Source organism: Liolophura sinensis, chromosome 13 (assembly GCF_032854445.1).
Source record: "Liolophura sinensis isolate JHLJ2023 chromosome 13, CUHK_Ljap_v2, whole genome shotgun sequence".
Lineage (NCBI taxonomy): Eukaryota > Metazoa > Mollusca > Polyplacophora > Chitonida > Chitonidae > Liolophura > Liolophura sinensis.
Genome location: NC_088307.1, coordinates 20,601,624 through 20,621,276, shown reverse-complemented (window position 1 = coordinate 20,621,276; position 19,653 = coordinate 20,601,624). Strand labels below are relative to the sequence as shown.

Here is a 19,653-nt window from a genome sequence, read left to right as displayed (position 1 = left end):
AGTTGAACGTTATTCTCTTTTACTTTAAGTTAAAGATCTTTTGAGTTGAATAATGTCAGCTGATCACAAAGTTTGCTTCAAAATTGACGTTATTGGCTACTGTCAAAAATGTTATTTCAACTTTTTGGACAATTAAGTTAAAATGTATAGCCTTTGTTGGCCGGTCTGCATTTCATGTGGCTTAGCCTACATGTGCTTGTTAGATGAATTCATTTCATTTGAGATCATTTCCATATGACACTTTTTCAAGTTAACACATTGTAGAGTAGGGCCTACTAGCACTAAAACTATTTAGTTTATCGGCTATCGACAGAAGCAAAAGAGAAATTAAAAAAAAAAAACAAATTCCCCGTTTGGGAAATTCAGTGATAGCATGGAATTGTCCGATTTTCAAACCGTTGAAGTTCATACACTGGACAAGGACAGTCCAAGTGTGAAGGTAATACATGTTTATTGGCTGAAGAGATATAAGCCCTGTCTACATGTTTTAATTCATTTCACTGCAAGGTGTCTGGATCACTTGAAACTTGAAGACCAGTCACGTACTAGCAATTTTAGCCTGAAATGTGTGTGCACCAGAAGGGCTTTTTAAGTACGCCGTAAAACCACAAGCATTCATTCATTCATTCCAAAAAAGGTCCCTATTGTATCGTTTATTGTGATTTTGATTTATTATTTATTCTTATTTTTCTAAAACCCATATGCCTATCATGTTTCAACAGCAGAATAACGAGAAAACAGTTCCCAAAGAACCAACCCTATTTTTTCAGATACAGTCGCGTTATGCCAGCCCAACAAAGAATTTTAAGTTCATTACAGAAGAAGTTGCAGTTTACTGCTAATGAAAATAATCAAGGGTCATGCTGAAGTGTCTTTTATTCTGTTTTCTTTCAGATATTGTCAAAAGTGAACAATAACCAGTTGTTGACCACAGATCTTCATCGAAAAGTCTGTGATACACTAGGTTAGTTCTTCCAAGGGAAAACCACACAAATGAAAGATAAAAGTGGTTGTTTTTTTTTTTTTATTACATGTACATATGTGAATTATACTTTCAACATTTTAATATTTATACATGAATGAGTAATTCCAAATAATGACTAAATTTATATATATATATAATATATATATATATATATATATATATATATATATATATATATATATATATATATATTTATTTTGCACAGTTGTTTTAAAAAATTTTCTCTGCTCAATCTGTTCAAGGTTAATTCTGGCCAACTGAAGGAGGCAATGGTGTTTGCCTCCAAAACCTTATCAATATCTATGATACTATTTATTTGATTTGGTTATAGTCTTGTCATTTGATACAGATATTTCACCCTAATATTTGCAGGTCTGTCAAAATCAAGCCATGGAGCATTTGCCTTGTTTCTTGGAGGCCTTACTCCAGTCAGAAAACTGCGGCCGTATGACTGTATTACATTACCTGTAACAGGTAAGCCAATTGTGTTTCTGGGAGGCCTTATTCCAGGCAGAAAACTGCAGCCTTATGACTGTGTCACATTACCTGTAACAGGTAAGTCAGTTGTGTTTCTGGGAGGCCTTATTCCAGTCAGAAAACTGCAGCTTTATGACTGTATCACATTACCTGTTACAGGTAAGTCAGTTGTTTTTCTGGGAGGCCTTATTCCAGTCAGAAAACTGCAGCCTTATGACTCTATCACATTACCTGTAACAGGTAAGTCGGTTGTTTTTCTGGGAGGCCTTATTCCAGTCAGAAAACTGCAGGCTTATGACTGTATCACATTACCTGTAACAGGTAAGTCAGTTGTTTTTCTGGGAGGCCTTATTCCAGTCAGAAAACTGCAGCCTTATGACTATATCACATTACCTGTAGCAGATAAATCAGTTATGTTTCTGGGAGACCTTACTCCTGTCAGAATACTCTGGCTTTATGGCTGTATCACATTATGTGTAACAGGTACATGTAAGTTACATGTAGCTGTGATTCTGGGAGGCCTTACTCCTGTCAGAAAACTGCGACCTTATGACTGTATCACATTACCTGTAACAGGTAAGTCAGTTATGTTTCTGTTCGGCCTTATTTCCTCTCAGAAAACTGCGACTGTATCACAATGGTTGCAATTCCTGACTGTGTCACATTACCTGTAACAGGTAAGTCAGTTATGTTTCTGTTCGGCCTTATTTCCTCTCAGAAAACTGTGACTGTATCACAATGGTTGCAATTCCTGACTGTATCACATTACCTGTAACAGGTAAGTCAGTTATGTTTCTGTTTGGCCTTATTTCCTCTCAGAAAACTGCGACTGTATCACAATGGTTGCAATTCCTGACTGTATCACATTACCTGTAACAGGTAAGTCAGTTATGTTTCTGTTCGGCCTTATTTCCTCTCAGAAAACTGTGACTGTATCACACTGGTTGCAATTCCTGACTGTATCACATTACCTGTAACAGGTAAGTCAGTTATGTTTCTGTTCGGCCTTATTTCCTCTCAGAAAACTGTGACTGTATCACAATGGTTGCAATTCCTGACTGTATCACATTACCTGTAACAGGTAAGTCAGTTATGTTTCTGTTTGGCCTTATTTCCTCTCAGAAAACTGCGACTGTATCACAATGGTTGCAATTCCTGACTGTATCACATTACCTGTAACAGGTAAGTCAGTTATGTTTCTGTTCGGCCTTATTTCCTCTCAGAAAACTGCAACTGTATCACAATGGTTGCAATTCCTGACTGTATCACATTACCTGTAACAGGTAAGTCAGTTATGTTTCTGTTCGGCCTTATTTCCTCTCAGAAAACTGTGACTGTATCACAATGGTTGCAATTCCTTCAGTAAAGACAGTATTAACTACTATTCTGGTAGCAAAACTAATTAAACAGTTATAAACAGGCATTAACAGTGAGACGCAATGATTCAAGAGCAACTGACCAATGGGGTGATTGTGACTTTAAGTGCAGCTCATGCTGGCTTCCTTTCTGGCTATAACTGGGAAGGCCTGCCAACAACCTGTGGATGATTGTGGGTTTCCTCAGGCTGTCATTTTCCTTCACACCATAATGCTGGCTGCTGTCATATGTAACCTCCCCCCCGCCAAAATATCTTTTCTTTCTGATCTGATTCATTTTGTATTTCTCTGACTATCATTTGTCCTGGATTATAGCAGTGTTTTGGGTATTAAGGGGCGACAATGTGAGTTGTGTACTCATCAAGATGTCATCTTATTCCCAGATTTGACTTTCCAAAAATGGTGTTTTGATCCAAAGAAGGAGAAGGAATTGTTAAAGACAGATGCGAATGCAGCCCATTGGCTCTTTGTCCAGGCTTTGAATCAGGTGGAAACAGGTGAGTGTCTATGCTGACATGTTGTAATGGGTGAGCAGTTGTGGTGTTTGTCCAGGCTCAGAGTATAGTTAGTGGTTGTGGTGTTTGTCCAGGCTCAGAGTGGAGTGAGTGGTTGTGGTGTTTGTCCAGGCTCAGAGTTGAGGGAGCGGTTGTGGTGTTTGTCCAGGTTCAGGGTGGAGTGAGTGGTTGTGGTGTTTGTGCAGGCTCAGAGTGGAGTGAGCAGTTGTGGTGTTTGTCCAGGCTCAGAGTGGAGTGAGTGGTTGTGGTGTTTGTCCAGGCTCAGAGTGGAGTGAGTGGTTGTGGTGTTTGTCCAGGCTCAGAGTGAAGTGAGTGGTTGTGGTGTTTGTACAGGTTCAGGGTGGAGTGAGTGGTTGTGGTGTTTGTCCAGGCTCAGAGTGAAGTGAGTGGTTGTGGTGTTTGTCTAGGCCCAGAGTGGAGTGAGTGGTTGTGGTGTTTGTGCAGGCTCAGAGTGGAGTGAGTGGGTGAGGTGTTTGTGCAGGCTCAGAGTGGAGTGAGTGGTTGTGGTGTTTGTCTAAGCTCAGAGTGGAGTGAGTGGTTGTGGTGTTTGTCCAGGCTCAGAGTGGAGTGAGTGGTTGTGGTGTTTGTGCAGGCTCAGAGTGAAGTGAGTGGTTGTGGTGTTTGTGCAGGCTCAGAGTGGAGTGAGTGGTTGTGGTGTTTGTCCAAGCTCAGAGTGGAGTGAGTGGTTGTGGTGTTTGTGCAGGCTCAGAGTGAAGTGAGTGGTTGTGGTGTTTGTGCAGGCTCAGAGTGGAGTGAGTGGTTGTGGTGTTTGTCCAAGCTCAGAGTGGAGTGAGTGGTTGTGGTGTTTGTGCAGGCTCAGAGTGAAGTGAGTGGTTGTGGTGTTTGTCCAGGCTCAGAGTGGAGTGAGTGGTTGTGGTGTTTGTGCAGGCTCAGAGTGGAGTGAGTGGTTGTGGTGTTTGTACAGGATTGGAGTGGAGTGAGTGGTTGTGGTGTTTGTGCAGGCTCAGAGTGGAGTGAGGGGTTGTGGTGTTTGTCCAGGCTCAGAGTGGAGTGAGTGGTTGTGGTGTTTGTCCAGGCTCAGAGTGGAGTGAGTGGTTGTGGTGTTTGTCCAGGCACAGGATGGAGTGAGTGGTTGTGGTATTTGTACAGGATTGGAGTGGAGTGAGTGGTTGTGGTGTTTGTCCAGGCTTAGAGTGAAGTGAGTGGTTGTGGTGTTTGTCTAAGCTCAGAGTGGAGTGAGCAGTTGTGGTGTTTGTCTAAGCTCAGAGTGAAGTGAGTGGTTGTGGTGTTTGTCCAGGCTCAGAGTGGAGTGAGTGGTTGTGGTGTTTGTGCAGGCTCAGAGTGAAGTGAGTGGTTGTGGTGTTTGTCCAGGCTCAGAGTGGAGTGAGTGGTTGTGGTGTTTGTCCAGGCTCAGAGTGGAGTGAGTGGTTGTGGTGTTTGTCTAAGCTCAGAGTGGAGTGAGCAGTTGTGGTGTTTGTCCAGGCTCAGAGTGGAGTGAGTGGTTGTGGTGTTTGTCCAGGCTCAGAGTGGAGTGAGGGGTTGTGGTGTTTGTCCAGGCTCAGAGTGGAGTGAGTGGTTGTGGTGTTTGTGCAGGCTCAGAGTGGAGTGAGTGGTTGTGGTGTTTGTCCAGGCTCAGAGTGAAGTGAGTGGTTGTGGTGTTTGTCTAAGCTCAGAGTGGAGTGAGCAGTTGTGATGTTTGTGCAGGCTCAGAGTGAAGTGAGTGGTTGTGGTGTTTGTCCAGGCTCAGAGTGGAGTGAGTGGTTGTGGTGTTTGTGCAGGCTCAGAGTGAAGTGAGTGGTTGTGGTGTTTGTACAGGTTCAGGGTGGAGTGAGTGGTTGTGGTGTTTGTGCAGGCTCAGAGTGGAGTGAGCAGGTGTGGTGTTTGTGCAGGCTCAGAGTGGAGTGGAGTGAGCAGTTGTGGTGTTTGTGCAGGCTCAGAGTGAAGTGAGTGGGTGTGGTGTTTGTCTAAGCTCAGAGTGGAGTGAGCAGTTGTGGTGTTTGTCCAGGCTCAGAGTGAAGTGAGTGGTTGTGGTGTTTGTGCAGGCTCAGAGTGGAGTGAGCGGTTGTGGTGTTTGTGCAGGCTCAGAGTGGAGTGAGTGGTTGTGGTGTTTGTGCAGGCTTAGAGTGGAGTGAGTGGTTGTGGTGTTTGTGCAGGCTCAGAGTGGAGTGAGTGGTTGTGGTGTTTGTGCAGGCTCAGAGTGGAGTGAGTGGTTGTGGTGTTTGTCCAGACACAGGATGGAGTGAGTGGTTGTGGTGTTTGTACAGGATTGTTGTGATGGGTAGGTTGCTGGCAGTGTAGACCTTCCCATTTATGACCCAAGAGGTCATATGAAAAATAGGTTTTGTCGCAAACTAATTTAAGTAAATAATATTGAGATTGAAAAATTTTGTGTAGTGGTAGTATTTTTAATTGGTTTCATTGTCCATATTCTTTCAGGGAAAATCCGTCCGACCAAGCCACAATTGCAGGAGCTGGAGGGTGAGAGAATGCAACTGAAATCATGAGACAGCTTAAAAATCACCATGCAGCTCAAAAATCATAGAAAGGCAACTCAAATATCAAAAGCCAACTCAAAGCTGCAACTTGCGGAATCTCAGAAACATAAAACAACTCAAAGGCGCATTTTTAGCTTTCAGCAGTCAGTGCAATCTGGAAAGGAGAAAGGTGCCAATCTAACATTTCATCAAGGGCTAAACCACTGACCTTTGGCAAGTTACTAATGATCTTCCCCTTGTGCAACGTGCTGACTTCCACGACATAAGTACATGTCTATATTAGTGAAGAATGAAGTAGCCTTCAACATATGTTTGACAGCAAATATGGCCCAGTGAACACAATCAACAGCTTGTCAGTGTTTTTGTAATGCACGGATTACTTCCCTTTTCGTAGATTATCCCCCCTTGATGGTAGGTGTCCAGTCCACTGTACTATACAGTTATTATCAGGTTTGACTAATCCACCGGTGAAATAGTCTTGTAAGGCTAACTACTTTTGAATCTGAAGCAATTTGCTTCTGTGCACAACTAACAAAGTAATCGGCCATATTTTCCATAGTCCGATATGCTGTAATACTGAAATAAAGGACAACCTTGGAAAGAGAAGTAACCTATGTGTAACGAAAATACGGAACTGTCACTGGCAAAACCGAATAGAGGAATGACAGAGGGGTATTAGTGTTAATTGTAGTCATTATTATATAATAATCATGTCAAAGGCAAAGAAAACACTAAACCGAAGTACACTAGTATATCTGATAACACACCTGTAAACACTGTCCATTAAAATAGTTCAAATTATTTTTTTTTAATTTTCCAATTGTGCGAAAGAGTTTTAAAACATGAGATTATACGCATATTGTTTTTTGCTTGAAATAATTTGTTTCACGGTCCATTTGGTGATAGGTCTCTATGTATGTGCATTTTGAATGATAAAATCTAGCAGCATGAGGTGAATGGCCAAAGTACCAATGTGATGTCACTGGACCCAATGTGGTCAGAGAAGACCACCATAGAATTCGATATTTCAGATGCATTTTACTAGGTTGAAAAAATTCCCCCCAAAAAAGAAAATAAATAAATGTTACATTGTTCAGTGGTCTTTCAAATGACAAATACTTCATTTTCCTTTAATAATCCAGTAAAATATAAGAAACATATAACTGGCCTCATGATGATTTTATTGAGGTTTTCATTCCACATTCATGATGAAGTGCATGTGTACTCCCCGGTATAGTGTCCAGGTAAATGACACATTCTGCAGAACTGTCATCGGGCGAATGTGAAAATTATTGATGCATAAGCGTCTTTTTAATTAATGATTTGCTATTTTTTAACCTATTTTAAAACAGGTTCATCTATTTTGGTCTCATTTTGAATGTTTTGAATTGTTGGGTTGAAAGCCATTTACTGTCTCATCGTTTAAACATGTTCTCAAAATATTGCCAACGTGGCTTTTAGTCATAAGCATTCATTAATTAATTCATGAAGGCTTCTTGGCCTGAAATATTATCATTGTTTTATTTGTATTTCAGAGTGCTTAAATCCAGCTTTTTGCACAGAAAAGCAGTACGTGGAGATCTGCCACACTGTGGAAAAATACTTTGAGTTTTGTTTGGATAACTGCAGATTGTTGACTGAGGTCACTTGTCTTGACCATCCCTACAGGGTCAGTACTTAAAGAGATTATATCAGAGAAGGGGCCTCCGTAGCCTAGTGTTTAGCACACTAGTGCAGCTCAATGACCAAGGAGCCTCTCACCAATGCAGCTGCTCTGAAGTCAATCCAGCTCTTGCAGCCAACAACGTGCAGATGGTTGTGGGTTTCCTCCGGGCTCTGTCTGGTTTCCTCCCACCAGAATGCTGCCTGCCATCATTTAAGTGAAATGTTTTTTAGTAAAACATGAATCAAATAAAAGTGTGAATAATATACTAGTGAATTTCTACATCATAATCAGCATGTATACATCTTAAATTACCCTAAATGACTGTAAATTTCATTTATGGCTAACTTCCCGATTTTGCCTGACTTTTGAGTTCTGTTGATTTTGGAAAGGTGTTTCAGCACCAAAAATAATATTTTTGCTGTTTATTTGTATCTAAAAATGCACTTTTGTGTGTGAAATTTTAGGTCATTGAGGGTAATAAAGTAGTTTTGCAAGCTGCCGTAGTCTTAAGAAAGCTATGTGAAGACAAACTACATCAGAGTATGAGTGTGCGATGTTATTTGTCGGGTTGCTTTTACATGGTTGATCCCATGGCCTTGTGAAGAATTCCAGATGTTGCTTTTACATGGTTCATCCCATGGCCTTGTGAAGAATTCCAGGTGTTGCTTTTACATGGTGCATCCCATGGCCTTATGAAGAATTCCAGGTGTTGCTTTTACATGGTTTATCCCATGGCCTTGTGAAGAATTCCAGATGTTGCTTTTACATGGTGCATCCCGTGGCCTTGTGAAGAATTCCAGATGTTGGTTTTACATGGTGCATCCCATGGCCTTGTGAAGAATTCCAGATGTTGCTTTTACATGGTGCATCCCGTGGCCTTGTGAAGAATTCCAGGTGTTGCTTTTACATGGTGCATCCCATGGCCTTGTGAAGAATTCCAGGTGTTGCTTTTACATGGTTTATCCCATGGCCTTGTGAAGAATTCCAGATGTTGCTTTTACATGGTGCATCCCGTGGCCTTGTGAAGAATTCCAGGTGTTGCTTTTACATGGCTCATCCCATGGCCTTGTGAAGAATTCCAGATGTTGCTTTTACATGGTGCATCCCGTGGCCTTGTGAAGAATTCCAGGTGTTGCTTTTACATGGTTTATCCCATGGCCTGGCTCAAGAATTCCAGGTGTTGCTTTTACATGGTTTATCCCATGGCCTTATGAAGAATTTCAGGTGTTGCTTTTACATGGTTTATCCCATGGCCTTGCGAAGAATTCCAGATGTTGCTTTTACATGGTGCATCCCATGGCCTTCTGAAGAATTCCAGGTGTTGCTTTTACACGGTTCATCCCGTGGCCTTGTGAAGAATTCCAGATGTTGCTTTTACATGGTTCATCCCATGGCCTTGTGAAGAATTCCAGATGTTGCTTTTACATGGTGCATCCCATGGCCTTGCGAAGAATTCCAGGTGTTGCTTTTACATGGTGCATCCCATGGCCTTGTAAAGAATTCCAGGTGTTGCTTTTACATGGTTTATCCCATGGCCTTGTGAAGAATTCCAGATGTTGCTTTTATATGGTGCACCCCATGGCCTGGTGAAGAATTCTAGATTAAAAAATGACTAACTTGAGTTACCAAGCACATGAGAAAAAAATGGCTGTGACTGTTTACGTCCGCTCCCACCCCTGAGACTGCTTCGGTGGTGTAATGATCAGAGAGTCCGCCTCAAAGTCGAGAGATCCCGAGATCATGTGTTTGGTGACGTGTCATGTTTTGGTGTCTTCAGTTTGATGCTTCACTGGCGGCAGCACTTTGGGGGCATGGTCTCACCCTGCTACTAAAAGATACAGTACACGTACAAGCACCTAATGACTCCTCGTCGTCATATGACTGAAAAATTGTTGAGTATGGCATTAAACCCCAACCATTCATTGATTCATTCTCCACCCCTGTAGGGGCCTCCGTGGCACAGTTGGTTAGCGCACTAGCGCAGCGTATAATGACCCAGGAGCCTCTCACCAATGCGGTTGCTGTGAGTTCACTCATGCTGGCTTCCTCTCCGGCCGTACGTGGGAAGGTCTACCAGCAACCTGCGGATGGTTGTGGGTTTCCCTCGGGCTCTGCCCGGTTTCCTCCCACCATAATGCTGGCCGCCGTCGTATAAGTGAAACATTCTTGAGTACGGCATAAAACACCAATCAAATAAATCAAATAAATCCACCCCTGTATAACTCAGCCTATGTTAAGTGTTGTCTTTTCCTTTAACTGTTCTAGGTTCCCAAAGGAAGTGTTGTCTCTGTGTCCTGTAGCAAGAATGGACTGACCTTAGAATTAGGTAAGTACTCAGTCATTTCAGTTTTTGCATGACTAAATTGGGACTTTTATCTGTTTACCAGCCTTTCTATTCGAGAGTAGTGCCCTTGACGTACAGATCTGTGAAAGTCACATGCCTGTAGTGTTTCTTCCAGTGTTGTCTTCTCATAATTTCACTGTTTTTAGGGGCCTTCATTTAGTTGTAAATCATAATGAGTGGTCAACTGCGCTTTAAATTCATTGATGACAACTTGTCTTTTTTAAATATGCTGTGCAAGTTCTGTATGTCATGTGTATATTATGTGAGAAAGTTTGGTAGTACCTTGCCAAAGGTTGGTGGTTTTCTCCAGGCTCTCTGCGGTTTGTTCCACCGATAAAAATGATGGCCATTGTATATTTTATTTATTTGATTGGTGTTTTATGCCGTACTCAAGAATGTGATTCACTTCATTTACGGGTGCATTATGGATGAGGAAGCCAGGCAGAGCGTAGCAGGTTGCTGGCAGACCGGCCATTGTATAAGTGAATAAACTTTGAGTACAGTGTTAAACAACAATGAACCATTAAAGGAATCTGTCCATCCAGATTTGGGCTTCATCTCTCTACACCTGTCTAATGGTCTAAATATAAAGTCCAGTGCTGGTCAGCCCTTGGATAATATTTGGAGAGGATTGTGGAAAGCCATCACATGATTTTGTTGCAAATCTGGCCTTGTGGGTGGCAGTTAATATTTCTCTTCTAACAGACAACAGACAATCTCTTGAAGAAGTAAAAAATTTTAAAAATTAGACCTTATCAGAGATAAATGATTGACGTTACAGTCTCAAGTAGTCTTACATGGAGTTAACTTACATGGTGTGTTTCATATTCACAAATGGAAAAGTTTGCCTCTGTAAATTCCCATGGATTCTTCTGTCACTCTTGGTACACCATTTCCCTGCACCCATCAAACTGACTCATTGTCATCTTTTATGTATGTAAATGACAATTATTCAGTATAGCTTTGAACAGCAATCCAAAAAACAAAACAAAAATTTAAAAAAATGGAAAATGGAAGTCTCCAGCAATCTTAATGTGTATGCGATATTGTTGGATGTCTCCAGCAGTCTTAATGTGTATGCAATATTGTTGAAAGTCTCCAACAGTCTTAATGTGTATGCAATATTGTTGAAAGTCTCCAACAATCTTAATGCGTATGTGATATTGCTGGAAGTCCTAGCAATCTTAATGTGTATGCAATATTGCTGGAAGTCTCCAGCAGTCATAATATGTATGCGATATTGCTGGAAGTCTCCATCAATCTTAATGTGTATGCGATATTGTTAGAAGCCTCCAGCAATCTTAATGTGTATGTAATAGTGTTGAAAGTTTCCAGCAATCTTAATGTGTATGCGATATTGCTGGAAGCCCTAGCAATCTTAATGTGTATACAATATTGCTGGAAGTCTCCAGCAATCATAATGTGTATGCGATATTGCTGGAAGCCTCCAGCAATCTCTGTGTATGCAATACTGTTGGAAGTCTCCAGCAATCTTAATGCTTATGCGATATTGCTTGATGTCTCCAGCAAACTTAATGTGTATGCAATATTGCTGGAAGTCTCCAAGAATCTAAATATGCATGTGATATTGCTGGAAGTCTCCAGCAAATTTCATGTAAGACTGCGCAGAATCAATGTTGACAGTTTATTGCCCCCAAGACACCAAGGACCCAGGGGACGGTGGAAGCAATAGCTGAAAGTTGCCACTTCGAGCCCTGTTCTTGTTGATTTTATTTGATTTATTTATTTGATTGGTATTTTACATGATAGCCAAGAATATTTCACTTATAGGAATGGCGGCCAGTATTGTGGTGGGAGGAACCGGCCAGAGCCCCCAGGAGAAACCCACAACCCATCCACAATTTTGTTCTTGTTGAATGTGAAAACATTCCGCCTGTATCATATAACTAGTCAAAACTATTAATTTGCCAATCACCTGTGTCACTGTGTTCTTGGGGCACAAATGACTCTCCATTCCTGGAGGAATTTCTAAAGTACTCAAACACTGAGCACCTTGATGTTTTTTTGGCATTTGCTGCTCTAACTTCAACATTTGTGAACCTTTTTTCATATGCTCATGTTAGAGTAAATGTGATTAAAAAATATTTGCATAACAAATCCGACAGGTCACATGATACAGTAGGACTTCTCTTACCTTCAGCAATAAAAGAGTTCAAACTTGAAACTCCTCTGTTAAGGGGATGTAAAATATTGCCTATTCTAGACTGAGATTAAATCAACACTTTGAGTTTTTAACTAACTTTTAATCCATTTCCTAAGGGCGATTTCACTCTGTGTAATTTTGTTCTTTTCATCATGATTTCAGAGCAAACAGAGCATTTCTCCTGGTTCAGGCTGGAGTCCTGGTCTTTGTGCACAAAGAATATGTCGGTGACTTTTACATTCCACATCTCCTCGGCAACCACGTCTACTGTTGCCATAGAAACAAAGCAGGCGCCATTACTGGTGTCAGCAGTGATGGAGTTTATAAGACTTCTCAGGGTAAAGTTTTTAGATTCTCTCTTATGCTGTTTTACCTCTCTGTATCTGACATTGTGTTCATTTGGTACCAAAATATCTTTGAGAACAAATTCATTGTTTTACAAAATTTGATAAACTTCTCATGGGGTCTTCGCTGGCTCAGATTATTTATTTATGTATTTATTTGATTGGCATCATGGTGGGGAGAAACAGGGCAGAACCCAGGGGGAACCCACAACCATCTGTAGGTTGTTAGCAAACCTTCGGATGTATGACCGGAGAGGAAACCAGTGTGGGCTGCACTTGAACTCATAGCATTCGCATTGGTGAGAGGTTGTGGGTCATTGAGCTGTTCAGCAACTGAGGCCCCCTTAGATTGTTTAAGTACTGGCTCCCTGGGATTATCATGCAGGCCGTTCATCAATGATTTTGGGTGCTCCAATCTCGCTGTTTCAACAGCCTGAAGTCCAGAGATTTGTTATGTGCCTGGCAAAGATCATCATTTTATTCCAGACCCACCCGTTTCCTACATCCATAGACTGACCGCTGCCATATAAGTGGAAAACTCTTAAACACTATTTACTGGTGATAAAGCATAGTGATTATTGTTATTTAGAATACAGTGGTTTATGGTTATCTAGACACCAAGGGTTTTGGTTATGCAGAGCATAGGATTTTTGGTTATCCAGACACCAGGGGTTTTGGTTACCTTGAGCACAAGGTTTTTGGTTTCCAGGCCACAGGGGTTTTGGTTGCCTGGAGCACAGTCTTGGGTTATCCAAATACCAGGGCTTTTGGTTACCCAGACCACAGAGGTTTTGGTTACCTGGAGCACAGGGTTTTTTGTTGTCCAGACCACAGGGGTTTTGGTTGCCTGGAGCACAGGGTGTTTGGTTTTCCAGATACCAGGGGTTTTGGTTGCCTAGAGCACAGGGTGTTTGGTTTTCCAGATACCAGGGGTTTTGGTTACCCAGACCACAGGGGTTTTGGTTACCTGGAGCACAGGGTTTTTTGTTATCCAGATACCAGGGGTTTTGGTTGACCAGAGTTGAGGGCTTTAATAACCCAAAGTTGAAAGGTTTTGTTTGCACAAAGTTGAAGGAGCCAAAGTTTAGGGGTTTTGGTTACCCAGAGCCCAGATTTGTGTTGCCTTTCTCAATCTTTTACTACTACACTTTAACAGTGTTTGCATAGAAGATGATATCACAGTGTTTTCATAGGATTTTTCTCTTTCTCCATTTTAGGTGGAGAATCCAGATTTACCTCCCTTTCATTCATCGATGGTGAAATCTTTACCAGATGGCAGCACTCTGTGGGAAAACAGTTTATTCAATGCCAAATAGGAATTGTTCAGGAAACAAGTTTGTCATGTAAACGAGTTATTTGAGTGCTGATGTTGTGGTGCCATATGCAGTTTGATAATAATAATCCACACCAATGTATGTGAAGTGGTGTTTCAGTGGCCTGGTACACATCTGGCTTCATTGATACAGTGGTTTTAATAAAATCAACTAGCTTTTTAACTTTTGAAATTTTTTTTTTTTTTTTTTTGTACATTTAAAACTTGCTCAAACTGGAAAATTTCCCAGCATTTCTGAAATGTGTATCTGTATTATTTAATATAATTAATCTGGCAGACCAGAAGTACCTTCCCAAGATTCGAAAGTTGAGCCTGGTAACCAAAACAAAGGACTTTTCGGGGCCTTGACTGTATGTCTTGAACATACTTTTAAGAATCTATCAATGAGCCTACATGCACGTCTAGCCCGCAATTTTCCTGTTGATTCACCAATTTTAGATACAATTTGGAATGACAAAAATCTTGTACGGAAAAAAGTGTAAGGGGTTTTGTTGGACCTCTTTAGAAATGCTTTTTGAAATCGTTGAGGAGCTCTAAATAGTATCTACACATTCTCCATCAACTTTTTGAAATGAACAACTTCAGTTCTTTGCTAAGATATAGTAGTATATATACAGTAGTATACAATATACAGTAGTTTTACGTTATAATGCCAGGTTTGGGACCGACGTCATGCTGGCAATGTAGTGAGTTTGGCAGTGCAGTGAGGGTTTGTATATGATGTACATTAAAGCATAAGGCATGCATCCATCACATAATCATGTAATGCTTTAAATATTTTAATCAGAATACCACTCCGATCCTGGTGGTGGACTCACATTAGTAATGTGTAAAAACATGAGCTGATCATGAAGGGGAACCTGTCTTCAAAGATCAGAATCTTGTAATGTAAAGCTATTAAAAGTCAGACACCAAGTGAAATTACGGGCACATTTTTTATTTTTCTGTGGGAAATGAAATCGCTTTAAGCTTTAACCTTGCATCAGCTATCTTATTTGCAGCCATAAGCTTTTTTTTTATATCTCTTAGAATTAGTTCTTTTGTCACACGTAAAAACACTTTGTTAATTGCTGCAAATGTTTAGGGGTTAACAATCAAGGAGAGTAAAATCAATAGGCTGCATATGGTGATAGCTGCAATTTTATTTTGTGTTTTACTGGCATGCAAACACTAAAAAGTCCGAAACTGGAATTCAAATAAATTTGAAAATCCTACCTTTTGTTTTTATGATTTTCCATTTCTTGAACATTTTCTGATCAAGCAAACATGACTTACAGAGGAAACATTGCTGGGACAGTCCACATATCCCCAAAACTGGATAATTTGTCAGTCTTATTCTTGTGTTTATATGCTCTGCTGACATTGAAAGAAAAAGAGCAATTCTGCCAGTAATACAAAAATATGAATTGGTGTGGCCGAATGAAAAAAAAGGAAACAAAAAATGAGTGGTGGCTGGAAGACATAAATTCTTTAAATCAGGTGTAGTGATCTCTGACCTAATTCATAGTTTACACTAGAAAGCATTTATCCTCTACATTTTAGTCATTTTAATACATTTTATGCAGAAAAAGCCTGGTAGATGGCAATAACGGTGGCAGTATTGTACAGAATATAACATTAGGCATTTTATATTACATCTTTAGACTGCAGATATGCGACTGTGGTGTTATAATGAAGACATCATATTGAGGGTGTATTAACATTATGTAAATGTTTTTATTTTGTTCTGCACAGGCCCTAAGGTTACAAAGCGACCTTAGACTTAAGTCAAAACTTCATTTATTAAATTTTGTATGTTGCTTTCGGTTATTTTCACTGAAGTCTGCTGTCCAATAACTTTTTCAGAATTGATGTTGTCAAGCAAAATTTTGACCTTGTAACATTAGAAACAACAATTTTAATGTGATTTGAAATTTTGACTTAAGTCTAAGATTGCTTTATGATCCAGGGGCCCAAGCTCTACCTGTAATCGTGTTATGCAAAAAGCCCTAAAATACACAATTAAAGAGGAAAAAAATTATGAAGAATTATATTTTATGGTTGATAAGCAAAGTGATAGTGCAAACTTTATTTACAACATATAGTTTTTATACAAATATATTTGATAAAATCAAAAATTGGGGAAAATTTACATTGTTATCATAATGACAGTTATACATGTATTAATGTACCTTATATACCAAAGTTATAACTATAGTATATATCTATTTTGAATATGTTCATGTTACGTATGTATGCAATGCTTTTTGATTACATTAGTATCACATTATATATGTGCTCATGCTGGCTTCCTGTTCTGCTGTACGTGGGTAGATCTGTCAGCAACCTGCGGATAGCAGTGGGTATCCCTCGGGATCTGCCCAGTTTCCTCCTACCATAATGCCAGCCGCCGTTATGTAAGTGAAATATTGTTTAGAATGGCGTAAAACACTATTTAAAAATAATAAATAAAATCAATGTATATATGTGTGTATTATGCATATTTACATATAGTCCGGAAGATCTGGTAAACTTTGTGATGCACTGAAAACTTTATTTTGTCCTGATCTCTTTCCATCTCTTGTGAAAACTTTACATTTTTCTTGTCTATAATCTCTGAGAAAATTTTTATATATATTATTCAGTTTGGAGACCTGAGATCAAACCTTGACGGATCATAATGAAGAATTTAAACATGGTACTTGTTGCTGCCTCACATGGCACTCAGCACTGAGAGGTTAGAGCAAGGAAATAGGACTGGTAAATCACCAATCAAATAAATGTATATTCTTGAGTAGAGTATTAAACACAAATCAGTCAAATTCAATCAAATCCTTTTTTTTTTTGTATGATCTGGATATGAAAAACCCTTGCCTGTTTTTGTCTCTGTGTGTATAAAGAACATTGTACGAAACTCTTTATGTAATGATAATTTTTTTTATATTTTTGTTACATTGTTTTACATATATAAAACATATACATACATATATATATATATATATATATATATATATATATATCTGTGTACATTTGAATTTTTTTTGCTCTATGCAATAAACAAAGGCTTTTGAAGTGAGCACATGGCTCTGTCCATTTCTTATGCGTATCGGAGCCATATTAGGTGTCCACTACATGATACATACCTCTCTGCACATGGAGGTAAAAATATCATGTTTTTGAATGATGGTGTTTTTCATATCACGTGATAATGGTTAACAACTTTTTGTTAATATATAAAAACATGGGATTTATTACGTAAAATTAACTTGAGTCATCTGTTTCTCTGTGGTGATGGATACCGGATCCACAGTGGAGCATCCAGCATCACTAAATTAACCATTGGGGCCTCCGTGTCTCAGTCGGTTAGCGCGCTAGCGCAACGTAATGACCCAGGAGTCTCTCACCAATGCGGTCGCTGTGAGTTCAAGTCCAGTTCATGCTGGCTTCCTCTCCGGCCGTAAGTGGGAAGGTCTGCCAGCAACCTGCGGATGGTCGTGGGTTTCCCCCGGGCTGTGCCCGGTTTCCACCCACCATAATGCTGGCCACCGTCATATAAGTGAAATATTCTTGAGTACGGCGTAAAACACCAATCAAATAAATAAAATAAATAAATAAATTAACCATTACACCTGTACGAAGGCATTTGGCACTTATGTTAGACTGGCTTCCTCTCCGACCGAACGTGGGAAGGTCTTCCAGCAACCTTTTGGGCTCTACCTGGTTTTCTCCCACCATAATACTGGCCGTTGTCATGTAAGTGAAATATTCTTGAGTACGGCGTAAAACACCAATCAAATAAATAAATAAATCATGTAACACAAAAAGTAGATCAGTGACCTCCAATTTTTATTTGATAATCTTCGTTTCCACAATTATATATAAATTTCCAAATTATAATAAAATTCTGAATGTGACAAGCACAGCGAAAATCGGTAAATGTTTCTTGGAGATATGTGGTATACATGTAGGTTAATTACTTGTGTACAGCAGATGGCAGTTAAAGGAGAAATATGCTGGCATTTTAAATGTTATGAGACAAAAAAAAGAATGTTGGTGACCCCTATTTTTTTATTCCATATTACTAATTTTTCTCTCAATAAATACCATCAGTTCACAATGTCGTTAAAAAAAAACCCCAAAAAGATCTGTGTTACAAGTTAAATGTAACAAACTACCTTAATCCTGACAAACTGAACTTCTTGTATTGTTCCTATCAAATCCAGCTCCTATTGGTGTGGCTGTGGCTTTAAGTCAGGATTAGTTTGTCAGCTATATCTGACAAAGGGCAATCATTTTTCTCTGGACACTGATTTCCACCATCCATAAAATTAATGACCGACATGTGAAGTGAAATATTCTTGAGTATGGCATGAAATACAAATCAAATCAAGTAAATAAATAAATATTATTTCTGAATTGAGTTGAAGCTCTTGCTGAACACTATTTTCCAATTTTTCATTGAAGTCTTAAAGACAAATAATTAATGTAAAAATTCTTAAAATAAAAGAAAGCTAAAATTTGAAGTAAGGTTCGTCTTATAGGCAACTAAAAACTGTGCGTAAAAATACTTTATACATACATTAAAAAAACGCATTTATATTTTCGGCTTTTTTAAGAGTGCTGAAAAGCATTCAAATATTTGAAAACTATGGTGGACTTTGCGAGCCATACTGATGCTATCTAGGAATTCTGACGTCACATCACGTTTCTTCCTGATGTTCACCAGAAGGGAGAAATTTTTGGTAACATTATTTCAATAATCTTTAACTCTTGGGTTAAAAGAGTTATCTCAACAGTCAGTGTCGTTATTAGAGTTGAAAAAACTTTGTTGTGATGTCAGAGTTCCTAACCTCTGATAGTATGCAAATGTTTGAGCATCTTTAACTCTAGCGCAGCGTAATGACCAAGGAGTCTCTCTGTCGCTGTGAGTTTAAGTCCAGGTCATGCTGGCTTCCTCTCCAGCTGTACGTGAGAAGGTCTCCCAGCCACCTGCGGATGGGCATGAGTTTTCCCCGGGGTTCTGTCCGGTTTCCTCCCACCATAATGCTGGCCGCCGTCGTGTAAGTGAAATATTTTTGAGTACGGCGTACAACACCAATCAAATAAATAAGTAAATTAACTCTGTTCACAAAAATTTAAAAAAATAAATGAAAGTATATTAATGTATTAGTTATGCGTACTTCGATTTTTGGAGGTCTTTTTGGAGGTCTTTTAAGTCAAGTCAAAATTTAGTTGCTGTAAGCTTTTTGGAATTACTGTGTTTCACCTAAAGTTTGGTGCAGTTCGTAAATATACAGTTTTTGAAGGACATAAAGGCATTAAAATGATACTTTTGATGTTAACACTCAAGTTTTTCTAATAAACAATTACTCAATCTTCACAAAAAAATTCTTACGTGGCCCTATACTGTTGATGAATCCATCAGAATCATGCAAAATGCATTTGCACTGATTACAGATTTGCATTTTCATTTGTAATACCTGCCACCATATCATACCATTACTTCCGTACTGTTATGGAGTAACAAGCCACTGCAAAATAGTATTTCAATGTAAATAATTTACTCTTGTACTTAAGAAATAATGGCTTCATTCACTGCATATAACAGCTATTATATTATTATTTGTATTTTAACACTTCACTTGTTCACGTATATTTTTACCCTAGTTTTCGTTTTTTTCGACTTTTTAGAATTTGACAGATGCGTTGAAATTGAAAATAGTTCAAGACACACCAAGATATTTGTTCCACAAAAGTATTCACTCTTGTAAATACCACAAAACATTATTACAGATAAAAGACAATAATTAATAATTTAACTTGAAAATCACCTACTCAATATTTGAGTTTAATGAGATTCCAATCTTTGATGGCAATTAATTAAATATTCCCTCAAAATTAGGATCTTAGTAAAAACACTAAGCAGCAAAAACAAAAAAACAAGTTTTGAAATGCTAAGTATGAAGCAATAAATTTACTGCTACACCAAAGCTCTAAGTGGCAAGATCTTCCAC

The 19,653-nt window shown here is 39.2% G+C and overlaps 1 protein-coding gene across 1 annotated transcript; it reads left to right on the top strand.

Moving 5' to 3' along the window:
* Nucleotides 1–44: 44 nt before the first annotated feature.
* Nucleotides 45–7,490, top strand: LOC135480969 (sorting nexin-31-like). The gene is made up of 6 exons (XM_064760900.1): nucleotides 45–439; nucleotides 895–964; nucleotides 1,358–1,459; nucleotides 3,222–3,335; nucleotides 5,751–5,792; nucleotides 7,345–7,490. Exons 1-6 carry the CDS (start codon nucleotides 374–376, stop codon nucleotides 7,488–7,490), a joined length of 540 nt encoding a protein of 179 aa, XP_064616970.1. The 5' UTR covers nucleotides 45–373.
* The last annotated feature ends 12,163 nt before the right edge of the window (nucleotides 7,491–19,653 follow it).

Coding starts and splice junctions, on each gene's coding strand:
- LOC135480969 (XM_064760900.1), top strand. CDS start 374: ATGGAATTGTCCGATTTTCAAACCGTTGAAGTTCATACACTGGACAAG. Junction 965..1,357: donor AAAAGTCTGTGATACACTAG/GTTAGTTCTTCC, acceptor TAATATTTGCAG/GTCTGTCAAAATCAAGCCAT. Junction 3,336..5,750: donor TTTGAATCAGGTGGAAACAG/GTGAGTGTCTAT, acceptor ATATTCTTTCAG/GGAAAATCCGTCCGACCAAG.